This window comes from Scyliorhinus torazame, chromosome 15 (genome assembly GCF_047496885.1).
Source record: "Scyliorhinus torazame isolate Kashiwa2021f chromosome 15, sScyTor2.1, whole genome shotgun sequence".
NCBI lineage: Eukaryota > Metazoa > Chordata > Chondrichthyes > Carcharhiniformes > Scyliorhinidae > Scyliorhinus > Scyliorhinus torazame.
Window position 1 is genome coordinate 22,553,335 of NC_092721.1, and position 27,047 is coordinate 22,580,381.

The window sequence follows — 27,047 nt, forward strand, 5'->3', positions numbered from 1 at the left end:
CCGAATGGACTCTTTCAGCACTGTAGATATTCTATCATTCTATCAAAGAACAAAACATGCAAGGCTTTTTGTTCTTATTTTAAGCTTGCTGGAACAGTGAAGACGCGCAGGGGATTCACAGTGTACGTTCATCGTTATTCCTTTACCTTTCCCTTCTTTCACTAAAACCTACTTGCCGTGCAATCAGAGAGGCGAAGGCCATGACATAATGCTTAACAGTCTTAACATAAAACATCCTAAGGTGCTTCCCATGAGCATTACAAATTAAAATCTAATGTTGATCTATGTACAGGGATACTAGGTTAAATCAGAATGTAATTGTATCTTGTATAAGTGATCAAAACTGTGGTCAGGTGTAGGTTTTCAAGGAGTGACTCAAGGGCAAAAAAGAGAGAGGTAGAGAGATTTAGAGAGGGAATTCCGGAGATCGGGGCCCAGCTAGCGGAGGGCTCAGGGCCGGCAAAGGCGGAGCAATTAAAAGGCCAGAATTAGGCCAGCGTAGATATCTCGGAGGGTCGTGGGGCTGGCAGAGATTACGGAGATAGGGAAGGGCAAGGGCAAGCACCCTGGAGGAGTTTGAAAGCCAGCATGAGAATTTTAAAATCGAAACGCTGCTTAATCAGAAGCGAACACAGGGTTAGCAAGCACACAGGGGTAAATGGGACTTGCTGCGAGTAAGGACAGGGTATCAGCTCTGGACGACCTCAAGTTTAAGGTGGGAGATGACGCAGGAGTATGTTGGAACAGTTGAGCCTTTGGGGTAACAAAGGCATGGATGAGGGTTTCAACACCGGTTAGCCGAGGCAGGACTGGCTTTACGGAGGTGGAAATAGGTCTTAGATGGTGGCGAGGATTATGTGGTCAGAAGCTCACCTTGGGGTCAAATGTGGCATCAACATCGCAAACAGCTTTAGGAGAGATGACTTCATTGCGACAAAAACAGAATCCACTTTCAAAAGGCAAAACAGGGATTCGGTGTGCAATTTCCTTCTTGAATTTTACCGAAAAGAAAATGTTGGGTTACTGACCCGAAACTGAGGGACGGTCATTTCGAACGATCTGCTGATTATTTCTCCAGAGGGATCAGCTACTTTCAGCATCATGGTTACATAGGGGTGGTTTAGGGACCTGCAGCTATCAGAGCTGATGGCCATTCCCAGCTTCCACTGCAAGTCTACGAGCTTGGAGGAAAGAAACAAATAGGAAGCATTACATTTTTATAGCTCGCTTTTTGCAAACACCATGGTATCTTGTACGAGTATTGACCAGCTTGATAAAATGCGATTCAGGTTTGGCCTCCTCATATTAAATTGACTAATACAAAGAAGAAACGTCGCTCATTTGAACCTCCAGCTCTCAAGTGACCATCTCCTGCACGTAGTACGCGGTAGCACAGTATTTAACACTGTTGCTTCACAGCGCCAGAATCCCAGGTTCGATTCCCGCTTGGGTCTGTGTGAAGTCTGCATGTTCTCCCCGAGTCTGTGCGGATTTCTTCCGGGTGCTCCGGTTTCCTCCCGCATGTCCCGAAAGACGTGCTTGTTAGGTGAATTGGACATTCTGAATTCTCGCTCTGTGTTCCCAAACAGGCGCCGGAATGTGGCGACTCGGGAATTTTCACGGTAACTTCATTGCAGTGTTAATGTAAGCCCACTTGTGACAATAATAAAGAATTCAAATATCAGCCAGCCTCATGAGTAACTATAATAACAGATAATATTGGAAAAACTCATCCTCCCAGAGTAGAATCATAGAATCCTTACAATGCAGAAGGAGGCCATTCGGCCCATTGAGTCTGCACCGACCTTCCAAAAGAACACTCTACTTATATCCACTCCCCTGCCCTATCCCCGTAACCCCATCTAACCTTTGGACACTTAGGGGCAATGTAGTATGGCCAATCCACCTAACCTGCACATCAGTGGACTGTGGGAGGAAACCCAAGCAGACACTGGGAGAATGTGCTCCGCATAGTCACCCGAGGTCAGAATCGAACCTGGGTCCCTGGCGCTGAGGCAACAGTGCTAGCCACTGTACTACCTTCTCCCTCAGGGAAAGTGACAGTTAACATTTCAGGTCATTTAATTTTATTCTGAAATTGAAGAAGTTTTCTACTTTATTGGCTGTAAAGTACTTTGGGATATCCAAAGATCGTGAAATGTTTGACATAAACCCAAGCCTTTCTTTTCCCGGAGAAATTTAAGTAATTTTGATGTGTCCCCCAAATATCAATTACAATGCATTGCTCTCCCTTCCTGGGTAAAACATAATGGTGTCTGCTCTAAATATTGCATGAAGTGCACAGGACAAAGCATAGTGCCACACACCTTTGAAGGAACAAGACCAAGCCAACAGAGTGCAGAATTATCCAAGATAGCTACTCACACTGAAGCATGATGAAGCCTGCATACACAGGACCATCTCACCTGTCCCACGGTGAGCATGTGCTTGGCAGCTTCTGGTGTCATAATTAGTTTGCCCTGTTCAGTCCACACATGGCGAATAACCTGAAGCGCTTGCTTGGACCAATTATTGCTGCTGTCTGCTAGCTTCACAATTAAATCTTCAGCTGACATTTTACTCTGCGCCGCCGACCTGCCAAGGGAGAGAAGGAGGCAAGTTGACAGTTGTTGCACGCTTTCCCTCGGAGCTCGTTAAACATGGTAAAACAAGAGGCAACGACCGCCGTCTTGAGGGTGTTCATATTGTCCTATGTAACTTCACAGATGTATTAAAAGCTGAACAGCACTTTTCCCTAGCTTTATCAGATGGTCATTAATAAATGCAAAAGGGAATTCAAGAGAAACATCTTTACCCAGAGAGGGGTTAGAATGTGGAGCTGCATTGAAGGGGAAGCCCGGGAAGCGCATGGAGCGAAATAGAAGCATTTATTAATGGGGGTTAGACAAGGGGGAGGGCTGGCCTGGACCGACTACCATGCTTCTGTGCTGTAAATACTCTGTGATGCCTTTAAGAAAGAGGCATCAAATCAGCGCAATAAAAATGAATCACTTTTGGTAGGATATTCTCACATAAAGAATGACGTTCGCACTGCTGGTCAATACCTCTTGCTGTTGCACACCTTGGGTGGGGATTTCAAGCCACAATATCCCGCAGTAGACGATAGGAACTGGAACTGGCACCAGGGCTGGCGTTGGGAAGGGAAATGATGGACAACGACATGCAGTTACACTAACGCAGGAGAAACCTGGAATAACAGTAAGGCAGATGGGAAAGAGCCAGTGGTGTTGTATGCAAGCAATGTGGATGGTGACAGGTTGTGGGCTGGATCCATTGATGGGCTATAAACTGATCTACCATTAAAGCTTTCTGCTGGCCAGCTCACTGGGATAGACGGTGTTGGTCAAGTCAATGTTTGCAACCACTGCGCTGCCCTGGGAAAATCTCAGTTAAAAAAAAAAACACTGCTGCTTTTGAAAATGTTCTTTCACAGGAACATGGGTGTTGCTGGCATTTTTACTGTCCATCCTTAACTGCCCTTTGAGAAGGCGGCAGTGAGCTGCCTTCTTGAACCGCTGCAGTCCATGTGGTGTACGTAAAACCACAATGCTGTTAGGAAGGGAGTTCCAGGACGTTGGTGCAGTGACACGGAAGGAACGGCGATACATTTCCAAGTCAGGATGGGGGGTATCTATGGGCAGCACAGTAGCATAGTGGTTAGCACAGTTGCTTCACAGTTGTTGCACGCTTTGGGTCCCAGGTTCGATTCCCGGCAGGGTCACTGCCTGTGCCGAGTTTGCACGTTCTCCCAGTGTCTGTGTGGGTTTCCTCCGGGTGCTCCGGTTTCCTCCGGGTGCTCCGGTTTCCTCCCACAGTCCAAAGATGTGCGGGTTAGGTGGATTGACCATGATAAATCGCCCTTTGTGTCCAAAATATGTTAAGTGTGGGTTATGGGGATAGGGTAGATATGTGGGCTTCAGTAGGGTGCTCTTTGTAAGGGTCGGTGCAGACTCCATGGGCCGAATAGCCTCCTTCTGCACTGTAAATTCTATGATTCTATGTATCTTGGAGGGGAACTTTCAGGTGGTGGTGTTCCTATGCCTTTACTAAAGCTTAGATTGGTCAAAAAAACATTTTCTTTCCTGCTACTTCCTTAATCTGCTTGCTCAGAACTTGGAAGTGATGGCAGCACAAAATTTAAATAGACAAATTGTGGTTTTCACTGGAAGCTGTTGTGTGTTCTAGTTAATCTCCAACCAGAGGAGCAGATTACAAATTACTCCCAATGAAAGTAATCGAGTTTTATTTCTTTGAATATTTAACTAGCTGTTTCAGTTGCTAACCTATTTTCAAGAATTGTAACAGCAACTCCGAATTATTCAATCCAGATAAGGGGCGAAATTCTCCCGAAACGGCGCGATGTCTGCCGACTGGCGCCCAAAACGGCGCCAATCAGACGGGCATCGCGACGCCCCAAAGGTGCGGAATTCTCCGCATCTTTGGGGGCCGAGCCCCAACATTGAGGGGCTAGGCCGACGCCGGAGGAATTTCCGCCCCGCCAGCTGGCGGAAACGGCCTTTGTTGCCCCGCCAGCTGGCGCGGAAATGACATCCCCGGGCGGCGCATGCGCGGGAGCGTCAGCGGCCGCTGACAGTTTCCCACGCATGCGCAGTGGAGGGAGTCTCTTCCGCCTCCGCCATGGTGGAGACCGTGGCGGAGGCGGAAGGGAAAGAGTGCCCCCATGGCACAGGCCCGCCCACGGATCGGTGGGCCCCGATCACGGGCCAGGCCACCGTGGGGGCACCCCCGGTGCCAGATTGGCCCGCGCCCCCCCCAGGACCCCGGAGCCCGCCCATGCCGCCTTGTCCCGCCGTTCAAAAGGTGGTTTAATCCACGCCGGCGGGACAGGCAATTTATCGGCAGGACTTCGGCCCATCCGGGCCGGAGAATCCAGCGGGGGGGCCCGCCAACCGGCGCGGCCCGATTCCCGCCCCCGCCGAATATCCGATACCGGAGACTTCGGCAACCGGCGGGGGCAGGATTCACGGCAGCCCCCGGCGATTCTCCAACCCGGCGGGGGGTCGGAGAATGACACCCAAGATGTCCTGTTCACCAATTTGTTCACCAATTTGAAATTATTACATACACGATGAAAGTTTACATTCAAACGTGTCAAAGATTAATTTCAAAATTCACATTGTACAAAAAAGAAAATCACATGCCGGTTTTTAAACTGCAGATTATAATGCTTGCTACCTGAAAAATAAGGAGGTAACATGGACCAGTGCCTTTGTAGCTTCTAAGTCCAGATCAACACCCGCAGCCTGCAGTCTCTGTTACAACAGGGTGTAAACAAAACACAGATAATTCAGCAAGGACAAAAGCAAAGCAAGTGAATGTACGGAGCTGACATTTAAATTAAATCGTGTGAATTCAACAACTTACTTCAGTCAGTTCAAGTGTGTTCACACCAGGGGTTTTGCATTCTAGGTGTAATATGATCTGTTGGCACTGTTGTGAATTTAACAAATATATTATGTACATTAAAAAAAACACAGGACCACACAAACTTAGACAAATACCAAATTATTTGTTGTTCTCCATGCTGTATTGATTAGTTAATGGATCAATGGATTCAAAACTTATACACCCCTATATAATTACTGCATTGAAAAACTATATATTTTAAACAATGTATCATTCCTAAAAAGGAAAGTTGATTTATTCATTTAAATTTCTTCAGTGACTATTTTTATTTAAATGTTTTAAATAATTCAGAGTACCCAATTTTTTTTCCAATTAAGGGGCACTTTTCCCCACCTTTTGGACATGTCACAAGGACTTAACACAGAACCTTATTTTCATACATGTGCAAGCTTCCACTGGGAGAGATTTAATTTTCATAATTAATCTGGCATTATTCATTTAGTACTGAAACTTAGGACATGCGTGGGTACCAGGCATAAATGCTGAAAGTCACTGGACAGTTTTTGTAACTGGCTGCAACCTCTGCAAAGTAAAAATGGCTTCACAAGGAATTTCACCATCACAGTGAAAGAAGAAAAAAAAATCTTTTAACACCTCCTTTGTGACGTCAAATGGTCACCGTGGCTCTCAAATTTACTTACCACCTCTGCAAACAAATCTTGGGGTAGTTTGCTAATGCTTTCAATGGTGTTGTCAAAACCTGTAATTAAAATTTAAAAGAACGTTTTGAGCGTTGACACTCCTGCAAACAAAAACATCCCGGCATTAATAGTTGTCAGCCCAGCGTCTGGCAGAAACTTCCACTAAACTATACCTGGCAAGACCGAGCAGGCAACAAACACAGAAAGGACTTCCTTCCAATTTTATACTGGCTTGAAGATGTAGCGACCAAGGTTTGCAGATCATCACAGTCACCCAGAATCAGTCTTCTGCACCCCACCTCCCCCCTTCCATAGCTGAGCAGTGGCACAGTGGTTAGCACTGCCACTTCACAGCTCCAAGGACAGTGGTTAGCACTGCCACCTCACAGCTGCAGGGACACAGTGGTTAGCACTGCCACCTCCCAGCTGCAGGGACACAGTGGTTAGCACTACCACCTCACAGATCCAGGGATACAGTGGTTAGCACTGCCGCCTCACAGCTGCAGGGACACAGTGGTTAGCACTACCACCTCACAGATCCAGGGACACAGTGTTCAGCACTGCCGCCTCACAGCTACAGGAACACAGTTGTTAGCACTGCTGCCTCACAGCCCCAGGGACCCGGGTTCAGCTCCAGCCTTGGGTGGCTGTTTGCGTGGAGTTTGCACTTTCTCCCCGTGTCTGCATGGGTTTCCCCCTGGGTGCTCCGGATTTCTCCCGCAGTCCAACAAAATACAGGTTAGGTGGATTGGCTATGCTGCTATCCCCCTCCCCTTCTTAGTGTCCAAAAGGTTATGGGGATAGGGCGGGAGTCACGGGCTTAAGGAGGGTGCTCTTTCCAAGAGCCGGGTGCAGACTCGATGGGCCAAATGGCCTCCTTCTGCACTGTAGAGATTCTAGGCATTGTTTGGGGGGGGGGTCAGGTCCATGCCCACATTGAACACTCACCAACCCAGCCCGCATGCAGCTTGAGCTGAGCTCCGGCCATGTCCCGCAACAGCGCTTCCGCCCCTGGTGGCCCCGCCCCCTCAATGTATCCGCGTTCGAAGCAGAGTCGCAACGTTCCATTGGCCAGGCGGGGGGAATCCCCGGGACCGCCTGCAGCCAGCGATAGGCTGCTCCCGCTTCAACCCTGCCCTCTGACCGCCTGTACCATCCGCGCTGCCGAGGGAAACTGCACACTGTGTATCAAACCCGGGATTCCCTACTCCAGGGAGGGAGGGCACGGAATGCCATTCCCCTCTCCCGTGCCCCTCTGATACCCTGTTCCCCGCATTGTCACCCGCTGCAGTGGCTTCCATCCGCGGCCAGGGATTTGATTTCAATCTCCCCCCCCCCCCCCCCCCTACCTCCTTCCCGGTTGCAAGGATAGACTTTGCAAAGGTCGATTTCTCTTTCTCTCTCCGGGCGGAAGCGTGGTTTGTTGGAGGAGGAGAGGCAGAGGGAAGTCAAGCTGCAGAGAGCAATGGAGTGCCAGCGCTGGTTGCCACTGGAGGCCAATCCTGATGTAGGCGTTTTGTTTAAAAAGCTGAGGCGGTCGAGGGTGTTGCACCTTTTGAAATAAGCAGCACAATTCACTGTAGGGCTCTGAATGATCTATTGACTCTTTGATTTTGTTTTGCAGGTCATGAACCAGGTGAGTTACAAGAGGCTGCGGAGAGAAACGGTGATGCTGCTGCCAACCTGTCCTGGAGTACTTCCACTGGAGACGTTTTGTAAATGATTTTTTCCCCTCCCTTTTCTTCTTCCATGCATAACGGGATTGCTGTTGCTTTTCAATAATGGGCCAGTTATTTTGCAAACCGCTTTTTGATGTCTGAGCTTACACCAGTGTCCATGATCGATGCTGTTTCTATCTTAGGGGGAAGTTCACCATTGTGGAAAATGCCAATAGCTTCCTTTCACTCCTGATTTACTGCAGTAATGGTGTTGTTTCGTAAGTTGCAGGGCTGCTTCCTCCTAAATTTCTGCCTTCATTCAATGAAATTGAATGTTTATCATTCATTTAAGCCCTTCTTCCAATACTTTATCAGGAATCAGATTGGTGGACACTGTCCTCCATGGGGGGAAAGGTAACATAGTTGAGTGGGAAATGGAAGGGTTGTATTTTGTTTCTGTAATGTGAATTATTCTAATATTAAACTAGTATGGCAGGGGGGTGGGCACGGGAACAATAGGTCAGAAGGTGAGAGCATTGAGGGAGAACTAGGGAATAGGGACAGTGGGGCTCTGAGTCGGAGCAGACAGGGAGAGGTTGCTGAACACAGCGGGTCTGGTGGCCTGAAGTGCATATGTTTTAATGCAAGAAGTATTATGGGTAAGGCAGATGAACTTAGAGCTTGGATTAGTACTTGGAACTATGATGTTGTTGCCATTACAGAGACCTGGTTGAGGGAAGGGCAGGATTGGCAGCTAAACGTTCCAGGATTTAGATGTTTCAGGCGGGATAGAGGGGGATGTAAAAGGGGAGGCGGAGTTGCGCTACTGGTTAGGGAGAATATCACAGCTGTACTGCGGGAGGACACCTCAGAGGGCAGTGAGGCTATATGGGTAGAGATCAGGAATAAGAAAGGTGCAGTCACAATGTTGGGGGTTTACTACAGACCTCCCAACAGCCAGCGGGAGATAGAGGAGCAGATAGGTAGACAGATTTTGGAAAAGAGTAAAAACAACAGGGTTGTGGTGATGGGAGACTTCAACTTCCCCAATATTGACTGGGACTCACTTAGTGCCAGGGGCTTAGACGGGGCGGAGTTTGTAAGGAGCATCCAGGAGGGCTTCTTAAAACAATATGTCGACAGTCCAACTAGGGAAGGGGCGGTACTGGACCTGGTATTGGGGAATGAGCCCGGCCAGGTGGTAGATGTTTCAGTAGGGGAGCATTTCGGTAACAGTGACCACAATTCAGTAAGTTTTAAAGTACTGGTGGACAAGGATAAGAGTGGTCCGAGGATGAATGTGCTAAATTGGGGGAAGGCTAATTATAACAATATTAGGCGGGAACTGAAGAACATAGATTGGGGGCGGATGTTTGAGGGCAAATCAACATCTGACATGTGGGAGGCTTTCAAGTGTCAGTTGAAAGGAATTCAGGACCGGCATGTTCCTGTGAGGAAGAAGGATAAATACGGCAATTTTCGGGAACCTTGAATAACGAGAGATATTGTAGGCCTCATCAAAAAGAAAAAGGAGGCATTTGTCCGGGCTTGAAGGCTGGGAACAGACGAAGCCTGCGTGGAATATAAGGAAAGTAGGAAGGAACTTAAGCAAGGAGTCAGGAGGGCTAGAAGGGGTCACAAAAAGTCATTGGCAAATAGGGTTAAGGAAAATCCCAAGGCTTTTTACACGTACATAAAAAGCAAGAGGGTAGCCAGGGAAAGGGTTGGCCCACTGAAGGATAGGCAAGGGAATCTATGTGTGGAGCCAGAGGAAATGGGCGAGGTACGAAATGAATACTTTGCATCAGTATTCACCAAAGAGAAGAAATTGGTAGATGTTGAGTCTGGAGAAGGGAGTGTAGGTAGCCTGGGTCACATTGCGATCCAAAAAGACGAGGTGTTGGTGTCTTAAAAAATATTAAGGTAGATAAGTCCCCAGGGCCTGATGGGATCTACCCCAGAATACTGAAGGAGGCTGGAGAGGAAATTGCTGAGGCCTTGACAGAAATCTTTGGATCCTCACTGTCTTCAGGGGATGTCCCGGAGGACTGGAGAATAGCCAATGTTGTTCCTCTGTTTAAGAAGGGTAGCAAGGATAATCCAGGGAACTACAGGCCGGTGAGCCTTACTTCAGTGGTAGGGACATTACTGGAGAGAATTCTTCGAGACAGGATCTACTTCCATTTGGAAGCAAATGGACGTATTAGTGAGAGGCAGCATGGTTTTGTGAAGGGGAGGTCGTGTCTCACTAACTTGATAAGAGTTTTTCGAGGAGGTCACTAAGATGATTGATGCAGGTAGGGCAGTGGATGTTGTCTATATGGACTTCAGTAAGGCCTTTGACAAGGTCCCTCAAGGTAGACTAGTACAAAAGGTGAAGTCACACGGGATCAGGGGTGAGCTGGCAAGGTGGATACAGAACTGGCTAGGTCATAGAAGGCAGAGAGTAGCAATGGAAGGATGCTTTTCTAATTGGAGGGCTGTGACCAGTGGTGTTCCACAGGGATCAGTGCTGGGACCTTTGCTGTTTGTGGTATATATAAATGATTTGGAGGAAAATGTAACTGGTCTGATTAGTAAGTTTGCAGACGACACAAAGGTTGGTGGAATTGCGGATAGCGATGAGGACTGTCAGAGGATACAGCAGGATTTAGATTGTTTGGAGACTTGGGCGGAGAGATGGCAGATGGAGTTTAATCCGGACAAATGTGAGGTAATGCATTTTGGAAGGTCTAATGCAGGTAGGGAATATACAGTGAATGGTAGAACCCTCAAGAGTATTGAAAGTCAAAGAGATCTAGGAGTACAGGTCCACAGGTCACTGAAAGGGGCAACACAGGTGGAGAAGGTAGTCAAGAAGGCATACGGCATGCTTGCCTTTATTGGCCGGGGCATTGAGTATAAGAATTGGCAAGTCATGTTGCAGCTGTATAGAACCTTAGTTAGGCCACATTTGGAGTATAGTGTTCAATTCTGGTCGCCACACTACCAGAAGGATGTGGAGGCTTTAGAGAGGGTGCAGAAGAGATTTACCAGAATGTTGCCTGGTATGGAGGGCATTGACTATGAGGAGCGGTTGAATAAACTCGGTTTGTTCTCACTGGAACGAAGGAGGTTGAGGGGCGACCTGATAGAGGTCTACAAAATTATGAGGGGCATTGACAGAGTGGATAGTCGGAGGCTTTTCCCCAGGGTAGAGGGGTCAATTACTAGGGGGCATAGGTTTATGGTGAGAGGGGCAAGGTTTAGAGTAGATGTACGAGGCAAGTTTTTTACGCAGAGGGTAGTGGGTGCCTGGAACTCGCTACCGGAGGAGGTGGTGGAAGCAGGGACGATAGTGACATTTAAGGGGCATCTTGACAAATACATGAATAGGATGGGAATAGACGGATACGGACCCAGGAAGTGTAGAAGATTGTAGTTTAGTCGGGCAGCATGGTCGACACAGGCTTGGAGGGCCGAAGGGCCTGTTCCTGTGCTGTACATTTCTTTGTTCTTTGTTATGACATGCCATGGTGCCTGGTCATGCAATTGAGAAGATTTCACAAAACTTGTGTGATGTTTTTTAATTTCTACGCACACACATTGGAAAATAGGACTTGGGGGCAGGAGTAGGCCTCACAGTTGGAGGGGGGGCAGGAGTAGGCCCCTTTGAGCCTGCTCTGCCATTCGATGGCTGATATGTTTGTATCTGCACTCCACCCCACTCTCCTGTCTGTCCTCCACAGGGCGCCACAGTGGTTAGCATTGCTTCCTCACAATGCCAAGGGACCTGGGTTCTGTTCCGACCTTGGGTGACTGGAGTTTGCACGTTCTCCCCGTGTCTGCTCCGGTTTCCTCCCACAGACCAAAGATGTGCAAGTTAGAAGGATTGGCCACGCTAAATTGCCCTTAGTGTGCAAAAAAAGATTAGGTGGGGTTACAGGGATAGGGCGGGGGAGTGGGCCGAGGTCGGGTGCTCTTTCAGAGAGGATCGGTGCAGACTCGATGGGCCGAATGGCCTTCTGTAGTGATTCTATGATTCTATAACCCTTGGCTCCCTGGTCTATCAAAAAGCTATCTGACAGGGTAGCACGGTGGCGCCGAGGGTTAGCACTGGGGCCTCATGGCGCTGACGTCCCAGGTTCGATCCCGGCTCTGGGTCACTGTCCGTATGGAGTTTGCACATTCTCCCCGTGTTTGCGTGGGTTTCGCCCCCACAACCCAAAAAGATGTGCAAGCTAGGTGGATTGGCCATGATAAATTGGATACTCTAAATTAAATTTTTTAAAAATCTATCTGACATAGCCTGAAATAAATTCATTGACGTAGCCTCCACTGCCCTCTGAGGAAGAGAATCCCACAGCTGAATGACCCCCAGAGAGAGCAAAGATCTCCTCAACTTCATTTAAAAAGGAAAATCTCATATGTTTAAACTGTTACCCCCCCCCCCCCCCCCCCCGTTCTAGTCTTCCCCCACAAGAGGAAACAATATCCAGCTTATTAAGTCCCCTCAGAACCGTATATGTTTCAGTAAGATCACCCCCTCGTTCTTCTGAACTCCATTGGATACAGGGGGGCCAACCTGTTCAAGCTTTATTTTGCATTGTACAATGATTTCCCTGCATTGACACTGCCCATTATCTTGGGAGATAGAATGACAGCTCTTAAATTACATGTATAATGTGCCAGCATTGTTGTTAGTGGATGTTTGCAACTTGAAAGGATTTATGCAACAATATTGGTGATTTGACCCAAAGGGCTGTTTTGTAGGGTTGCGGTTAAGAAAGCAAAAAATGGATGATTCAGAGGATATGGATGAACCTACCCTCACTAGTATCTGTGAGCTTTCCCAAGGACAAAATAGGGATGTGAACAGGTATCCTATTCCTTTGCGGTTTCCTTTTTCTAATTCTTATCGCACTATTATTATGTGTTGTGTTGGAATCGTAAAGTCTGCAGCACAGAAAAGGCTCTTCAGCCCATTCCATCTGTGCCAGTCAAAAACAACCACCGAAGCATTCTAATCCCATTTTCCAGTCCTTGCCCATAGCCTTGGATGCCTTAGCATCGCAAGTGCACATCTAAATACTTCTTGGTGGATGAGGAGTATAGGGTAGAGTGTGTAGATATTCTGAGTCATATATTAATAAAGAGGAGGTGTTGGGCATGTTAAAAAGCATTAAAGTAGATCAGTCCCCAGGGCCTGATGGGATCTACCCCAGAATACAGCAGGGGCAAGGGAGGAAATTGCTGGGGCCTTGACAGTAATCTTTGTATCCTCATTGGCTGCTCTCCAGTCCTCTGTAGCCAATGTTGTTCCATTGTTTAAAAAGGGGAGCAGGGATAATCCAGAAAATTATAGGCCGGTGAGCCTTGCGTCAGTGGTAGGGAAATTATTGGAAAAGATTCTTAGAGACAGGATTACCTCACATTTGGAAACAAATGGACTTATTAGGGATGGACAGCATGGTTTTGCGAAGGGGAGGTATGTAGGAATTACACAATAAATGGTAGAACTCTTGCGAGTACTGACAGACCGAGATCTGGACGTGCATGTCCAACGATCACTGAAAGTGGCAACGCATGTGGATAAGGTGGTCAAGAAGGTATACGGCATGCTGCCCTCATCGGTCGGGGCATTGAATATAAAAATTGGCAAGTCATGTTGCAGCTGTACAGGACCATAGTTCGGTCTCATTTGGCATATTGTGTACAATTCTGGTCACCACACTACCAGAAGGATGTGGATGCTTTGGAGAGGGTACAGAAATGGTTTACTAGGATGTTACCTGGAGTGGAGGGCATTAGCTGTGAGGAGAGGTTAGATAAACTTGGTCTGTTCTCGCTGGAGCAACGGAGGTTGAGAGGCGACCTGATAAAGGTCTACAAGATTATGAGTGGCATGGACAGAGTGGATAGTCAGATGCTTTTTCTTAGGGTAGGAGAGTCAAGTACTAGGGCACATATGTGCGAGACAAGTTTTTTTACTCAGAGGGTGGTAAATATATGGAACGTGTTGCCTGGGGAGGTGGTGGGAGCAGGTACGATAGCGCCTTTAAGGAACGTCTAGACAAATATCTGAATAGGGTGGGAATGGAAGGATACGGACTCTGTAAGTGCAGACGGTTTTAGTTTACCAGGTACCATGGTCAGCGCAGGATTGGAGGGCCGAAGGGACTGTTCCTGTGCTGTATTGTTCTTTGTTTTGTTTTGATCTTAAATGTTATGAGGGTCTCTGCCTCCACCTCCCTTTCAGGCAGCGAATTCCAAGCTCCCACCACCCTCTGGGTGAAAAAGTTTCCCCTCGCATCCCCTCGAAACCTTCTGCTCCTTACTTTAAATCTATCCCCCTGATCATTGATCCCTCCACCAAAGAGAAAAGTTTCTTCCTGTTGATCTATGCCCCTCATACTTTAAAAAAAATAAAACTGGAGTACCCAATTATTTTTTTCCAATTAAGGGGCAATTTAGTGTGGCCAGTCCACCTACCCTGCACATCTTTGGATTGTGGGTTGAAACCCATGCAGACACGGGAAGAATGAGCAAACTCCACAGAGACAGTGACCCGGGGCCGGGATCGAACCCAGGTGCTCAGTGCCCTAGGCAGCAGTGCTAACCACCGAGCTGCCCTCCCCCTCATAATTTTATACATCTCGTGTCCCCCCTCAGTGTCCTCTGCTCCAAGGAAAATAACCCCAGTCTATCCAATCCCCTTCATAACTAACACTCTCCAGCCCAGGCAACATCCTGGTAAATCTCCTCTGCACCCTTTCCTGTGCTCTCATATTCTTCCTACAATGTGGATTCCAGAACTGCACATAATTGTCTGACTGTGGCTTAACCAACGTTTTATACAGTTCTTGCATAATCTTCCTGCTCTAAAAACTCTATGCCTCGGTTAATAAAGGCAGGTATACCATATACCTTCTTAACCACTGTATCCATCTGCTCTGCTACTCGAAGGGACCAGTGCTTCCCAGGGTCCTGCTGTTTATTACGTATTCCCTTGCCTTGTTTATACTGCCCAAGTGCATCACCTCACACGTATCTGGATTGAATTCCATTTGTCACTAATCAGCCCGTCTATATCCTGTAATCTCAGGCTGTCCTCACTATTTACCACCCCACCAGTTTTCGTATCATCCGCAAACTTACTGATCAACCCTCCCACATTCATGTTTAAATCATTTATATTAACCACAAACAGCAAAGGCCCCAACACTGATTTCTGCGGGACCCCATTGGATACAGGCTTCCAGTCAGAAAAACATCCCTCGACCATCACTCCTCTTCCTGCCACTCATCCAACGGTGGATCCAAATTTCTTTGGAATCCATAGGTTCTCACCTCCCATGTGGGACCTTCTCAAAGGCCTTGCTGAAGTCCAAGTACACTATGTCAGGTGCATTGCCTTCATCTACACACCTGGTCACCCCTTCGAAAAATTCAATCAAGTTGGCCAGACATGACCCTCCCTTAGCAAAACCATGCTGACTGTTCTTGAGTTATCCCTGCCTCTCCAAATGCAGAGTAATTCTGTGTCTCAGAAATGCTTCCAATAATTTCCCCACCAGTGAGGTTAGACTGGCTGGACTGTAGTTTATCCCTTCCTCCTTTTGAATTCACATTGGCTATCCTCCAGTACTACGGCACCTCAATTGAAAAGTATTGCCAGAGTCCCTGTTATTTCCTCCTTTGCCTCACTGAACAGCATGTGATACATTTTATCCGCCCCTGGATATTTATCTACTTTTAAGCCTGCCAGACCACACAGAATCTTGTCCATGGTAATTTCTCAAATTTTACCACAGTCATCGAATTTACGGTGCAGAAGGAGGCCATTCAGCCCATTGAGCCTGCACCGGCCCTTTTGGAAAGAGCACCCTACCTAAGCCCACACTCCCACCCTATCCCTGTAACCCCAACCTTTTTGGACACGTAAGGGCAATTTAGTATGGCCAATACACCTCCTGCACATCTTTGGACTGTGGGAGGAAACCGGAGCACCCGGAGGAAACCCACGCAGACACGGGGAGAACGTGCAGACTCCGCACAGTCAGTGACCCAAGCCGGGAATCGAATCTGGGACCCTGGAGCTGTGAAGCGACTGTGCTACCCACTGTGCTACCGTGCCCCCCCTTACCTGTACCCACACCGTCCCTTTCACCAGTGACCACCGACAGAAAGTATTCATTTAGAACACTACCTAGGCCCTACGGCTCCACACACAAATTACTACTTAGCCCTTAATAGGTCCTGCTCTTTCCCTAGTTATCCTTTTACCCTTGATATGCTTGTAAAACAAGATTTTCCTTTATTTTACCTGCCAGTTCCTTTCATATCCTTATTGCTCTCCTAATTTCCTTTTTATGTTCCCTCTTGCACACTCTATACGCCTACAGGCGTATTTATCCAATGCTGTATATCCCTTAATATCCAGGCTTCCGTGGATTTGTTGATCCCATCATTTTTCTTGATTGGAACATGTTGGCCCTGTACTCTCCCTATTTCTTTCTTCACTGCGTCTCACTCTACTGTCACAGAATTACCAAAAAGCCTCCGCTCCCAGCCCACTCTGGCCAAATCATATCTGATCTTATTAAAATCGGCCTTCCCCCAGTTTAGAACTTTGATTTCAGACCCATCCATGTCCTTTTCCATAACAGTCTTGCATCTAATGACGTTATGATCGCTGTCTCCAAAAGGCTCCCCCACTAATTCAACCACTTGCTTGGCTTTGTTACCTGGGACCGCTCACTCCCTTGTAGCTGCCTACGTTCTACGTACTGGCTTAAAAAGTTCTCCTGGACACATTGTTATGAATTCTGCTCCGTCTAAATCTTTCACACTATGACTACCCCAGTTAATATTGGAGAAGTTGAAACCCCCACTATCACTACACTATTACTTTTACAGTTCTCCGAAACTATTTTTATTCAGATTTTTAGCATTTTAACATTTAACAAAACGCAAATATTACATCTCCAAATACAATAAACCATGCACCAACCCAACCTCCCCCTCTCCGAATTGCAAAATATACAAACCCCCATCTTTTGTGGAACCCCTCATTTGTCCCCCTTAGGGCAAATTTCACCTTCTCAAGATGTAAGATCTCTATTAGGTTCCCCAGCCATGCCGAGGCACAAGGTGGAGATGCTGACCTCCACCCCAACAGAATCCGTCTGCGAGTGATCAATAAGGCGAAGGCTAAGACATCTGCCCCCGCTCCTGTTTGCGACTCCAGCAGGTCCGACAGCCCGAATATGGACCCCAGGGGATCAGGCTCCAAATCCACATGCAGGATTGCCCACATGCTGCTGAAAACGACACCCAAAATTTCTCTAACTTCAGGCAGGGCTGGAACTTTGTGTATATAATTTGTTGGGCGCCTCCTGCACTGTTGGCAAGTATCCTCTACCCCTTCAAACAGCCGGCTCATCCTTGACTTCGTCAAATACGCCTTGTGCACCACCTTCAACTGTATCAACCCCAGCCTCATGCACAAGATTGAGGCATTCACCCTCCGCAGCATCTCACACCACAGTCCTTCCTGATGTCCCCAACTCCTCCCACTTGGCCATAACCCCCTCCATAAACACCTTATCATTCTCCAAAATCCTCCCATAAATCGCCGAGACGACCCATCCTCCAATCTCATTACTCACCTCCTCCAACAACAAGGAGGCAGGCGCTATCGGAAAGGTCAGAAAGCAAAGTCCCACACCTGCATATACCGAAAACACTCCTCACACGGAAATCTAAACTTCCCACTCAACTCCTCCAAGCTTGCAAACCGCCTCTCCAAAAACAGACCTTTCATCTCCTTCGCCCCTCTCTCTTCCCATCCCCGAAATCTCCCATTCACCCTCCCCGGCTCAAATCCATGATTTCCCCAGATCAGCATCAGCCTCGACCCCCCCCCCCCCCCCCTCCCAACCAAAAGCAACTTTTAATTCACTCCCAGTGAGCCAGAGAAGACACAGCCAGAGTGAGACACAACCAAGAGTGAGTTTGGGAATTTGAATCTAGGTGGGAATTCGAAACTTGTGGGAAGGAGGTGCTTTTTATCCCTGGTAAGTGACTGGTAAGTAGTTTTTCTTTTCATTGTCAAATTTTATTTATTTTTTCTTTCGTTTTTTGGAATTGTAGTTGTATAAGTTTACCTAAGGTTTAAGACATGGCAGGAGATCCCAGACCCGTGTCATGCTTCTCGTGTGTGATGTGGTAGCTCAGGGACACGTCCACTGTCCCTGGCTCCTTCACGTGCAAGAAGTGTGTCCAGGTGCAGCTCCTGTTAGACCACTTGACAGCTCTGGAGCTACAGATGGACTCACTTTGGAGCATCCGCGATGCTGAGGTCGTCATGGATAGCATGTTTAGCGAGTTGGTCACACCGCAGGTGAAAGTTACTGAGGGAGATAGAAAATGGGTGACCAAAAGTCAGAACAAGAGTAGGAAGGTAGTGCAGGTGTCCCCTGCGGTCATTTCCCTACAAAACAGATATACCACTTTGGATACTGTTGAGGGAGGTGGCTCACCAGGGGAAGGCAGCAGCAGCCAGGTTCATGGCACCGTGGCTGGCTCTGCTGCGCAGCTGGGCAGGACGAAGAATTGCAGGGCTATAGAGATAGGGGACTCAATCGTAAGGGGAATAGACAGGTGGTTCTGCGGACGCAATCGAGACTCCAGGATGGTATGTTGCCTCCCTGGTGCAAGGGTCAAGGATGGTTCGGAGCGGCTGCAGGACATTCGGTGGGGGGGGGGGAGGGTGAACAGCCAGCTGCCGTGGTGCACATAGGCACTAACGATATAGGTACAAAACGGGACGAGGTCCTACAAGCTGAATTCCGGGATTAGGAGTTAAACTAAAAAGTAGGAACTCAAAGGTAGTAATCTCAGGATTGCTACCAGTGGCTCGAGAGATGGTGCAAGAGGGAGGGATTCAAATTCCTGGGGCATTGGAACCGGATCTGGGGGAGGTGGGACCAGTACAAACCGGACGGTCTGCTCCTGGGCAGGACTGGAACCGATGTCCTGGGGGGGGGTTGTTTGCTAGAGCTGTTGGGGAGGGTTTAAACTAATGTGGCAGGGGGGTGGGAACCGATGCAGGAAGTTGGAAGGTAGTAAAATAGGGGCACAAACAAAATGCAGTAAGGGGAAAGTGTAAGGCAGAGAAGCCATAGTCAAAAATCAAAAAGGGCGACAGTACAAGGTACATTGACTGAAGGGAGCTCAGTGAATAGGCCCAGTAATACTGAAAGGAATAAAACGGGAAGTAAAAACATTAATGGAAAGCAAAGCAGCAGGTTGTTACATGAAGATATGGGTTCAACGACAAGGAAAATTAGGAGAAAAGTTAAGAGGAAATATAACTTAGGAGAGGTTACTGATCGAGGTGTTAAGATTCAGAACAGAGGTAAAAAAGTCAACATAAGTGTACTTTACCTGAATGCCCGTAGTATTCGGAATAAGGTAAATGAGTTGAAGGCGCAAATCATCGTGAATGACTATGATTTAGTGGCCATTACTGAAACATGGTTAAAGGATGGTGACGACTGGGAGTTAAATATCCGAGGGTATCAAACTATTCGGAAGGACAGAGTGGATGGTAAGGGAGGTGGTGTAGCTCTGTTATTTAAGGATGACATCCGGGCAATAGTAAGGGATGACATCGGTGCTATGGAGGATAAGGTTGACTCCATTTGGGTGGAAATCAGGAATAGTAAGGCGAAAAAGTCACTGATAGGAGTAGTCTATAGGCCACCAAGTAGTAACATTATGGTTGGACATGCAATAAACAAAGAAATAACGGATGCATGTAGAAATGGTACAGCAGTTATCATGGGCGATTTTAATCTACGTGTCGATTGGTTTAACCAGGTCGGTCAAGGCAGCCTTGAGGAGGAGTTTATAGAATGTATCTGCCATAGTTTCCTAGAACAGTATGTAATGGAACCTACGAGGGAACAAGCGGTCCTAGATCTGGTCCTGTGTAATGAGACAGGATTGATTCATGATCTCAAAGTTAGGGATCCTCTCGGAAGGAGCGATCACAATATGGTGGAATTTAAAATACAGATGGAGGGTGAGAAGGTAAAATCAAACACTAGTGTTTTGTGCTCAAACAAAGAAGATTACAATGGGATGAGAGAAGAACTAGCTAAGGTAGACTGGGAGCAAAGACTTTATGGTGAAACAGTTGAGGAACAGTGGAGAACCTTCCAAGCGATTTTTCACAGTGCTCAGCAAAGGTTTATACCAACAAAAAGGAAGGACGATAGAAAGAGGGAAATCGACCGTGGATATCGAAGGAAATAAGGGAGAGTATCAAATTAAAGGAAAAAGTGTACAAAGTGGCAAAGATTAGTGGGAGACTAGAGGACTGGGAAATCTTTAGGGGGCAACAGAAAGCTACTAAAAAAGCTATAAAGAAGAGTAAGATAGATTTTGAGAGTAAACTTGCTCAGAATATAAAAACAGATAGTAAAAGTTTCTACAAATATATAAAACAAAAAAGGGTGGCTAAGGTAAATATTGGTCCTTTAGAGGATGCAAAGGGAGATTTAATAATGGGAGATGAGGAAATGGCTGAGGAACTGAACAGGTTTTTGGGTCGGTCTTCACAGTGGAAGACACAAATAACATGCCAGTGACTGATAGAAATGAGGCTATGACAGCTGAGGACCTTGAGAGGATTGTTATCACTAAGGAGGTAGTGATGGGCAAGCTAATGGGGCTAAAGGTAGACAAGTTTGGCCCTGATGGAATGCATCCCAGAGTGCTAAAAGAGATGTCTAGGGAAATTGCAAATGTACTAGCGATAATTTACCAAAATTCACTGGACTCTGGGGTGGTCCCGGCAGATTGGAAATTAGCAAATGTGACACCACTGTTTAAAAAAGGAGGTAGGCAGAAAGCGGGTAATTATAGGCCAGTGAGCTTAACTTCGGTAGTAGGGAAGATGCTGGAATCTATCATCAAGGAAGAAATAGCGAGGCATCTGGATGGAAATTGTCCCATTGGGCAGACGCAGCATGGGTTCATAAAGGGCAGGTCGTGCCTAACTAATTTAGTGGAATTTTTGAGGACATTACCAGTGCGGTAGATAACGGGGAGCCAATGGATGTGGTATATCTGGATTTCCAGAAAGCCTTTGACAAGGTGTCACACAAAAGGTTGCTGCATAAGATAAAGATGCATGGCATTAAGGGGAAGGTAGTAGCATGGATAGAGGATTGGTTAATTAATAGAAAGCAAAGAGTGGAGATTAATTGGTGTTTCTCTGGTTGGCAATCAGTAGCTAGTGGTGTCCCTCAGGGATCAGTGTTGGGTCCACAATTGTTCACAACTTACATAGATGATTTGGAGTTGGGGACCAAGGACAATGTGTCCAAGTTTGCAGACGACACTAAGATGAGTGGTAAAGCAAAAAGTGCAGAGGATACTGGAAGTCTGCAGAGGGATTTGGATAGGCTAAGTGAATGGGCTAGGGTCTGGCAGATGGAATACAATGTTGACAAATGTGAGGTTATCCATTTTGGTAGGAATAACAGCAAAAGGGATTATTATTTAAATGATAAAATATTAAAACATGGTGCTGTGCAGAGAGACCTGGGTGTGCTAGTGCATGAGTCGCAAAAAGTTGGTTTACAGGTGCAACAGGTGATTAAGAAGGCAAATAGAATTTTGTCCTTCATTGCTAGAGGGATGGAATTTAAGACTAGGGAGGTTATGCTGCAATTGTATAAGGTGTTAGTGAGGCCACACCTGGAGTATTGTGTTCAGTTTTGGTCTCCTTGAGAAAGGACGTACTGGCACTGCAGGGTGTGCAGAGAAGATTCACTAGGTTAATCCCAGAGCTGAAGGGGTTGGATTACGAGGAGAGGTTGAGTAGACTGGGACTGTACTCTTTGGAATTTAGAAGGATGAGGGGGGATCTTATAGAAACATATAAAATTATGAAGGGAATTGATAGGATAGATGCGGGCAGGTTGTTTCCACTGGCGGGTGAAAGCAGAACTAGGGGGCATAGCCTCAAAATAAGGGGAAGTAGATTTAGGACTGAGTTTAGGAGAAACCTCTTCACCAAAAGGGTTGTGAATCTGTGGAATTCCTTGCCCAGTGAAGCAGTAGAGGCTCCTTAATTTACGCTGTAATGTTCTATGTTCTATTAAGGGAAGGGTCCAGAGGAGGTTCACACGAATGATCCCTGGAATGAACAGCTTGGTCGTATGAGGAACGGTTGAGGACTCTGGGTCTATTACTCATTGGAATTTAGAAAGATGAAAGGGGATCTTATTGAAACTTATAGGATACTGCGAGGCCTGGATAGAGCGGACGTGGAGAGGATGTTTCCACTTGTAGGAAAAGCTACAACCAGAGGACATAGCCTCAAACTAAAGGGGCGATCCTTCAAAACAGATGAGGAGGAATGCCTTCAGCCAGAGTGTGGTGAATCTGTGGAACTCATTGCTGCAGAAGGCTGTGGAGACCAGGTCACTGAGTGTCTTCAAGACAGAGATAGATAGGTTCTTGATTAATAAGGGGATCAGGGGTTATGGGGAGAAGGCAGGAGAATGGGGATGAGAAAAATATCTGCCATGATTGAATGGCGGAGCAGACTCGATGGGCCGAGTGGTCTAATTCTGCTCTTAGGTCTTATGGTCTGATACAGTTACACAGCCCATATCGGCCGGACACAATTCCATAACAAATATTGGTTGCTAAGCAGCAGAGCGCTGCGCAGCCTGCACTATAAAAGATGGAGGCCTCCCCTATCTGCTGTATTGGGTTCCCTGGATACCTATAGACTAGGACTACCTTATCTGCATCTCTGTGGTACAAGCAGCATTCCTCAGAGGCAGCTGCTGATAAGGGATGTCCCGCTGAATAAGCCATTCCCAAATACGTCTGTCAGAACTAACAAGGTGTGGAGATGCCGGCGTTGGACTGGGGTGAGCACAGTAAGAAGTCTTACAACACCAGATTAAAGTCCAACAGGTTTGTTTCAAACAGTAGCTTTCGGAGCGCAGCTCCTTCCTCAGGTGAATGGAGCACCTGAGGAAGGAGCAGTGCTCCGAAAGCTAGTGTTTGAAACAAACCTGTTGGACTTTAACCTGGTGTCGTAAGACTTCTAATGGAACTAACGAGGTGTCATAAATGGTCAAGTAAACTGCTATGTTTCACCTTGAAACTGGTTTTAGGATTATATAGAAATATTAGTGGGTATTATGGTTTGCATGTAAGTGATTAGTGTATGTCTACAGATTGTCCATGGATATGCATTCATCACACGTACATATATTGCAGGTGCCTCTGCCCCGGGTCCCACACCTACACTAGCTCCCCGACAACCACCCCACTCTCTGAGGTGACAGAGTCTTGCATTCTTCGACTCTTTCCATCACTCTCCTTTAAAAGCCTCTGCAGGTTTTGCAGATATCTCTCCAAACCACCTGAAAAGCAGACCGACAGATATTTAGTCAGGACCGAAAGCGTGGAAATACTCCGCAGGTCTGGCAGCATCTGGAAAAAGAAGGAGTTAACGTTTCTAGTCGAATATGACTTCTTTGGAACATTTAATAAGAAGAGGGTAGATACGAATGGCTGCCGACTCCATTTTACAGACAGCCAACTGGACCAGCAGGGTAATAGTTAGAACAATTTAAATGATTTCAGTCAATCTTGCTGGAGTTTTAAAAAATATTCGTTCATGGGATGTGGATGTCGCTGACAAGGCCAGCATTTGTTGCCCATCCCTAATTGCTCTTGGAACTGCGTGGTTTGCTTGGCCATGTCAGAGGGCAGTTAAGAGGCAACCACACAGGGTGGCGCAGTGGTTAGCACTGGGACTACGACGCTGAGCATCCGGGTTCGAATCCCAGCCCTGGGTCACTCTCTGTGCGGAGTTAGCACATTCTCCCCGTGTCTGCGTGGGTTTCACCCCCGCAACCCAAAAGATGGGCAGGTTACGTGGATTGGCCACGCTAAATTGCCCCTTAATTGGGAGGGGAAAAAATTGGGTGCTGCTTTATTTTTTTTTAAAAGAAGCAACCACATTGCTGTGATTCTGGAGTCATGTGTAGGCCTGACCAGGAAAGAACAGCAGATTTCCTTCACTGACGAACATTAGTGAACCAGGTGGTTTTTTGACGACAATCAAGGCTAGTTTCATGGTCAACGTTGCTGAGATTAGCTTTATATTTCATTGAATTTAAATTTCAGCTGCCATGGTTTGGGTTTGAATCCTTATTCCCAGGGGATTAGCATGTGTTTATGGATTAACAATCAAATTACCACCTCGCCACCATCTCACCCCGACCCCTTGCCTGTGATCAGTACAACGTGAGCTTCCCCCATTTTCCTTTGCTGATTCTGACCTCTGGGACCCTGAGGTTGAATTAATCGCCATTGGGGGTTTTCACTCATGCCCTCCCTTTGCTTGCCTTTGTTGAGGCTCTACACACTAAACTGGGGGGCAAGGATTATCAGGCACATACCGTGGGCAGCATGGTAGCGCAAGTGATTATCACTGTGGCTTCACAGCGCCAGGGTCCCAGGTTCGATTCCCTGCTGGGTCACTGTCTGTGCGGAGTCTGCACGTTCTCCCCGTGTCTGCGTGGGTTTCCTCCGGGTGCTCCGGTTTCCTCCCACAGTCCAAAGACGTGCAGGTTAGGTGGATTGGCTATGCTAAATTGCCCTTTGTGTCCAAAAAAGGTTAGGAGGTATTATTGGGTTACTGGGATAGGGTGGAAGTGAGGGCTTAAGTGGGTCGGTGCAGACTCGATGGGACAAATGGCCTCCTTCTGCACTGTATGGTCTATGTTCTATATTTTCAGGGGATTCAAATACTTTTTAAATACTCGAAGAACCGAAAATTGTACCCCAATGTAACCAGTCATTTAAAATTGGGTTACTCGCAAGCGGTGAATTGGTACAGTGATTTGAAATGCTTATTATTTCTGGTAAATCTGTTTATAGCTGTATTAATCAAACTTTACCAAGATACCTTAAAGTTTGTCAAGAATTATTTTTGAAGCAAATTTTTCAAAAAATCTTTTCAAATGCAGCCCAATTGTGCTGCTTCATATCAGATTTGGTGATTTGCAAATGAATTTAAGTGAAATCTTGGGCCTGGACGGGGGAGGAAGACTTTCTCAAAATGCCAACAGATTTCTGCTGGAATCACCAACCGCGCCCAAAGCACAAACTCCAGTCCAAGGTGATGAATATTCTGGTCAAAACCTCACTCGCTCTTGGTCTGTTTAATTCTCCCGCAGTGCTCTATTTTGCTGCTTTTTGAAGTGTTGCTTTGAAACCAAAATGTTTCAACCGCAACTCTGCCACAAATCCTTTCTGCGAGGGGAAAGAAAACACTCCAAAAAAATCTGAAATCGTGCTGAGAGCGCGGTAGTTTCCCAGCGGATAGCTGTAAAGAATGGGAGTATGAACCTGTGACGAATTCTCCCGAGTCCCTGGCATTTTGCAAGGATTGTAAAATCAGCGCATTCCTGCGAATGTAGCACGTGGGGGGTCAAATGATGAAAATCTTTATGTGGGGAACCGCCGCTGGAGATGCTTTCAACTTAGCAAATTCCTGACTCATGATGTGATTCGGGAGAGGATTTATTCATCTTTACCCTCACACTGTGCCCCGTTGTACAGAAAATACTATTGAGTTACAGTTCGATTTTGGGCTCGGATTCCGTTAAATTGAAATGGGGATGAGAATCATTTCAATTGTTAGAACCTCTTGGCTTGCTCAAAGCAGCCATTTGTTTCTACGCCTTGGGGAAAAAAAATGTTAATCTAACGCGAGTGCTCCAAATCTAGATATTTTTAATCAGAAAGGGAATCCACGCGGTGGTCAGCACTGCTGCCTCACGGCACCGAGGACCCCGGGTTCGATCCTGGCCCTGGGTCACTGTCTGTGTGGAATTTGCACATTCCCCCTGTGCCTGCTTGGGTCTCACCACAATCCCAAAGATATGCAGGTAGGTGGATTAACCATGGTAAATTGCCCTTCAATTGGAAAGAAAGAATTGGATACTCTTAATTTAAATTTATTTTAAAAAATTATTTAAGTTTTTTTTAAAAAAGGAATCCAGCGTTATGGGGATAAGGCAGGAAGTGGGGATGAGGATTATCAGATCAGATCAGTCATGATCTAATTGAATGGCAGGGCAGATTTGATGGGCTTAATGGCCCACTTCTGCTCCTAACCTGCACACCTTTGGACCGTGGGAGGAATCCAGAGCACCCGGAGGAAACCCACGCAGACACGGGGAGAACGTGCAGACTCCGCACAGACAGTGGCCCAAGGCTGGAATCGAACCTGGGACCCTGGAGCTGTGAGGCAGCAGCGCCAACCACCGTGCCACCCTACATTCTTCGGCTGATAAGACTGTACTTTTGTGGAGGGGAGCACAGAGGCAACTAGCTAAATCGGGTCAGTGGGGCATCATAGTTCCTTTTGTAGGTTGTGATCCTACAAAACTGTCACTCCTTTTTACTTTGAACTGTTGTCTTTGTGGTGGGTTGATCTAAGTGAAGGGGGAAGAGTGAAATGAGTTGACGAGTGTTTTTGGCTGACTGAGGTGTATTGTCAACTCTGAAACAAGTTCTTGATCACTGACAAGATTAGCTTTGGAATCTGGGTTTTTTAAATAACTGCATTCCTTTGAAAGCTCATCAAGTTGGTTGAGATTGTAGACCCAAAGCAATTTATATTCCTTTTAAAACTGCCTTCCAGCTCTCGATTTTAATTGGCATTGAGGTTTAGCACAGGGCTAAATAGCTGGCTTTGAAAGCAGACCCAGGCAGGCCAGCAGCGCGGGTTCAATTCCCGTACCAGCCTCCCCGAACAGGCGCCGGAATGTGGCGACTAGGGGCTTTTCACAGTAACTTCATTTGAAGCCTACTGGTGACAATAAGCGATTTTCATTTCATTTTCATTTTTCAACAGGCTGAGATCTCCTGCACCTTCATCTTTCATTAGGGATTGGGGTCGAAACAATTTTCAAAAATCAACGGGGGGAAAATACATGATTTTTAAGTGGATTCCAATGAATGATGTTTTTGTTGCAATTTGAAAATAGTGCACTGGCAGCCTTCACAGGGGTTCAGTTAGCATCTTGAATGTTTCTTTCATGGAAGAAGTCTTACAACACCAGGTTAAAGTCCAACAGGTTTGTTTCGATGTCACTAGCTTTCGGAGCGCTGCTCCTTCCTCAGGTGAATGAAGAGGTATGTTCCAGAAACATATATACAGACAAATTCAAAAATGCAAGACAATGCTTGGAATGCGAGCATTAGC

General features: G+C 46.8%; 1 protein-coding gene across 6 annotated transcripts in view; it reads right to left on the reverse strand.

The window, feature by feature from the left end:
* The window catches only part of commd6 (COMM domain containing 6), a 138,988-nt gene that overhangs the window by 2,980 nt on the left and 108,961 nt on the right, over window positions 1–27,047 (reverse strand). Inside the window, exons 1-6 of one of the 6 annotated variants that reach the window (XM_072476164.1) lie at window positions 7,038–7,135; window positions 6,090–6,148; window positions 5,407–5,472; window positions 5,218–5,294; window positions 2,427–2,595; window positions 1,029–1,181 (exon numbers count right to left, since the gene is read on the reverse strand). In XM_072476164.1, coding sequence (XP_072332265.1) covers window positions 1,029–1,181; window positions 2,427–2,595; window positions 5,218–5,294; window positions 5,407–5,472; window positions 6,090–6,148; window positions 7,038–7,077 — 564 coding nt within the window. In that variant the 5' untranslated portion in view covers window positions 7,078–7,135. Of the gene's footprint in view, window positions 1–1,028; window positions 1,182–2,426; window positions 2,596–3,065; window positions 3,208–5,217; window positions 5,295–5,406; window positions 5,473–6,089; window positions 6,166–7,037; window positions 7,136–27,047 lie in introns of those variants that run through there. The other 5 variants (XM_072476165.1, XM_072476167.1, XM_072476168.1 and 2 more) reach the window with 5 other exon arrangements.